General features: G+C 31.5%; 1 protein-coding gene across 1 annotated transcript; it reads right to left on the bottom strand.

Annotated features, from left to right (window-relative positions):
* Positions 1-319: 319 nt before the first annotated feature.
* Positions 320-1,939, bottom strand: LOC114268602 (F-box protein CPR1-like). The gene has a single exon (XM_028209790.2). The coding sequence runs from the start codon at positions 1,860-1,862 to the stop codon at positions 633-635; it is 1,230 nt and encodes a 409-aa protein (XP_028065591.2). The 5' UTR covers positions 1,863-1,939; the 3' UTR covers positions 320-632.
* Between the last annotated feature and the right edge of the window lie 2,108 nt (positions 1,940-4,047).

Below are 4,047 nucleotides of genomic sequence, written 5' to 3'. Positions count from 1 at the left end.
ATTTTAGCCAAATAGCTAAAAAGTTACTAAATTAGCATGTTCCCAAACGAGGCCTTAGTATACCAATTGCTTCTGCAACAAGGTCACTTATAAGTTGGCTTTCTTCTGCAGAGGACTCCTGCCTTGAGGTGGTCTATAGAATGTATTGGCTTTGCTACCACATTCATACCTACAAGAAGACCCATCTAAGACATGAATTTGATCTTATATCCCAACCCTTGTAAAAGAAAACAACTATTGAGCTTATCCCAATAATGAAATAAATAAATAAAAGATAGAGATAAAGAAATAAGAAAAAACGAAGAAAGATTTCAGATCATTTTGCCAGGTCCAGGTTATTATACTTGCTATTTAGCTGTTGTTAACATTTCCGATCATAACTAATTTTCAAATATACAAACCAAGGTACTCTTAGACAATACAACTAAAATTAACTCCAGAAAGAGATAATGGCATAGGCTGAACTTTTCAGTATTCAAGGCATTCTCAAAAGACATACATGCTAGGATTGAAATAGAAGTTGCTTAGAGCTATCAATATAATGCATTTAACAAGCATAAACCTAAGCAATAATGAATACTCTAATAAGGTGCAAAAGGTACATCTTGCCTGCACTTGTTTTTCTTTGATTTTTATATCAAATCCTTGGTTCTATCAGTCCGCTTCACTCTCTTCACACAGAACCGATCGCTTATAACCTCATCACAAAAATCTGCCCCTTTATCAAGCAAGACTAGGCTCTCCATGTAAGTATCCACATCAAATGAATACCAACAATCGCTATCTATAGTACCTTGGACACCAAGATATATAATTCGTTTGCTCTCAGGGTCATAAGAAACCAAATATCCCTCCCTCGTCCCCAGAAGCACTTCACCATTCTTTCTCATCCCAATTGGCTTCCTAAAAAATCCTCCAGAAAGATCAATTTTAATTTGCCTAACCCAAGAATCTGCCACACCATACTGTTTCATCATCCATATCGAACAATGGGGGGGTTCACCGTAAGATTTACAATGCTGGATCAGACAAAGGGTTTCACCAAACACAAGAAGGCTCATCTTTTGCATCCATTTGTCCTCACCAGCTATACCCTCCGGAAATGAAATCTCCCCAAACACCTCATCATTCATGTTGAATGACACAATCAAATTTCGAAAAATCCCACCATGACCATACCTTGGAGTGTGAGCAACCCAATGTGAAACCCCATTGATATAAGCCTGTTGCGATCGCTCTACAACAATATACGGAAGAGCTTTATCACTAATGTTTCTCCAAATTCCAGTTTTTAGAGTGTAAAGCTCGACCTCAGGTGGAACTCTGTTACAATCCAATCCAATATGCACAATTCTAACGACTTTAAAGTCATTAGATATTGAATCAAAGCCAAACCCTAAAGAATGCATAAAAGGTCCGTGTGACCCAAACCTAACATTAGGGTATGGAATCGACACAGACTTCCTAATCAATGGATTCCACAAAAACATTTTATGGTTATAACAGTACTGATCATCAGAAATGCAAATCAACCCATTACAGCTACCAACAAGCCCAAAAGGAGGGTCTATGCAAGTGAACGGAAAATTGAGCTTTGCGTACTCTTTGAATGCGTTGTTGATGGGATCGTCGCAGCGTAGCGAGTAGTGTTCTTGTTGGATGGGATCTTCAGTGCAGTAGCGAAGTAGAAGGTGAGTACTGTTAGGGTTTGAAATGGTTCGATTGAGGTGGTGAGAGATGAAACTAGGGCTTGTAATGAGAGAGTACCATGACTTGCAAACCAGTGTGAATCGGACGAGAGTCTCTGCTGGTAGCCTCGTGAGGATATCGATCAACAATTCTCGAGGTATGTAGTCCGACATTGCTTCTTCTTCTTTTGTGCAGTTTTTAGGGTTTTAGGCAGAGGAACCCTCTATGTTTCGTCATTTTTTTATTTTGATTTTTGAATTTTTTTTTTTTTTTTTTTTTTTGGCTTTGATTTTTAATTATTGCTTAAAATTAGGATTCCTTTGATAATTTGACTATTTTAATTAGCTTTTTCATTATTTGATTATTTTTATCTGGCTAAAGATGTATTTGGAATGATATTAACATTTTTTTAGTTGATTTAATCGTTGTGAGAGAAAAATTGAAATGATTGTGTCTGGATATAATATTTTGTCTTTATTAGCTATTTTAACTAAAAAAAAAACATATTCCAAACAGGGCCTTAAAATGAAAATGTCACATTAATCAATTGTTGTATAACATAAAGAAAAAGAAATATTATTATATAGGGATTTGGATTTGTATAAGAGATCTGAGTTATATATAATAAAAAAATTTTGTGTCACGTCATTGTGTTATTTTCTGTTTAATTTTGAATAAAAGTTAGTCTATGAAGTAAATTAAAAAAAATCTAAAATTCAAAAAGTTAAAAAAAAAAACAAAATTTAAATGCTAAAGTAAGAAAACAATCAAACATAATTATTTTAAAAAGTATAACAAATTACATTTACGATACCTACAATATGATTCTTGCTTCTGTGTAGCCACTTTAATTCTAATTATATTAATTTTATCCATCACATTTTTTTGCACAATTTCAAGTCAGTGTTTTATAATTTATTTTAACTTTAGAATTTATGGAGACTTATTTATAAGTTTTATTTCAGACACTTATGCTAGGTTAAGTCCTGTGTAATTTCTTATAGAGTTTCAAACCCTATTTAGATAGGAATGTATTCCACAAGATCCTATGAGTTGTAAATAAATGGTATTAATATACTATTATACACTATAATGGCAAAACCATATATAGGAAATTGAATTTAAAAAATAAAAAACCTAGTAAGTTTGTGAAACGTAACATGACACGTTACGTTACGTATATGTAGGTGTTACGTTACGTTTATGTAGGTGTTACGTTTATGTAGGTGTCACGTCACGTTACGTTTATGTAATGTCCCATCTGATATGGTCACGTTACGTTACGTTTATGTAAGTGTCATGTTATGTTTCGCAAACTTAATCTATGGTAACATTCAATTTCTTATATATCATATCTATATATGTAGAAAATTGAATGTTACCATAGATCATATCTCTATGAATGTGAATTTCAAAATACACGAACAAGTAACATTTTCACATTCAATTCAAAAAAATCAAAAGCCTAGTAAGTTTGCGAAACGTAATATGACACGTTACGTTACGTTTATATAGATGTCACGTTACGTTTCGCAAACTTAATCTATGGTAACATTCAATTTCCTTTACATAGATCATATCTATATGAATGTGAATTTCAAAATACACGAACAAGTAACATTTTCACATTCAATTTAAAAAATCAAAAACTTAGTAAGTTTGTGAAACGTAACATGACACATTACGTTACGTTTATGTAGGTGTCACGTTACGTTTCGCAAACTTAATCTATGGTAACATTCAATTTCCTATATATAGTTTTACCATTATTTATGATATTAACAATTAATATTGAGGGTAAATGTGTCAACAAATTTCACATAGGACTTATGGGAACATAAATTTTTTAGTAGGACCATATGTAGAATAAGTCTCCCTAATAAGATTTATAAATAATTTTTTCTAGAATTTATGTCAAATTATTTTAAGTATAATTTCTACTTAAATGTTATTAGAGTATCTCCAATACTAACATTTTGTGTTTGTTAGTGTCAATCAATAAGCTGATAACAAATACAAACTTTTGGCTTATTTTTGTTTTTAGTGATTTTTTTTAGAATTTAAAAAATATATATATTTTTTTTAGATTCGTCTGGACAAGGTGAACTAAAAAAAAAAAAAAAAAAAAAAAAAATGACATGATTTTAAAAAAAAAAATACTAAAAACAAAAAAATTTAAAAAAGGAGTTGTTTTTTTTTTTTTTTTTTTTGTTGCCAAAATGGACCTTAGTGTAAATGAACATCGATTTGACCTATTAGCCCGCCCAACTTAACCCTATATTTTTAGGACTTAGAATTTGTATTTTGGCCCATAAATTCGAACTAGGCTTGTTTTTAAGGCCCATTTAATTTTAGGAT

Source organism: Camellia sinensis, chromosome 8 (assembly GCF_055761805.1).
Source record: "Camellia sinensis isolate YWXY chromosome 8, ASM5576180v1, whole genome shotgun sequence".
In the NCBI taxonomy this organism is placed as follows: Eukaryota; Viridiplantae; Streptophyta; class Magnoliopsida; order Ericales; family Theaceae; genus Camellia; species Camellia sinensis.
This window is presented reverse-complemented; position numbering and strand designations above follow the sequence as displayed.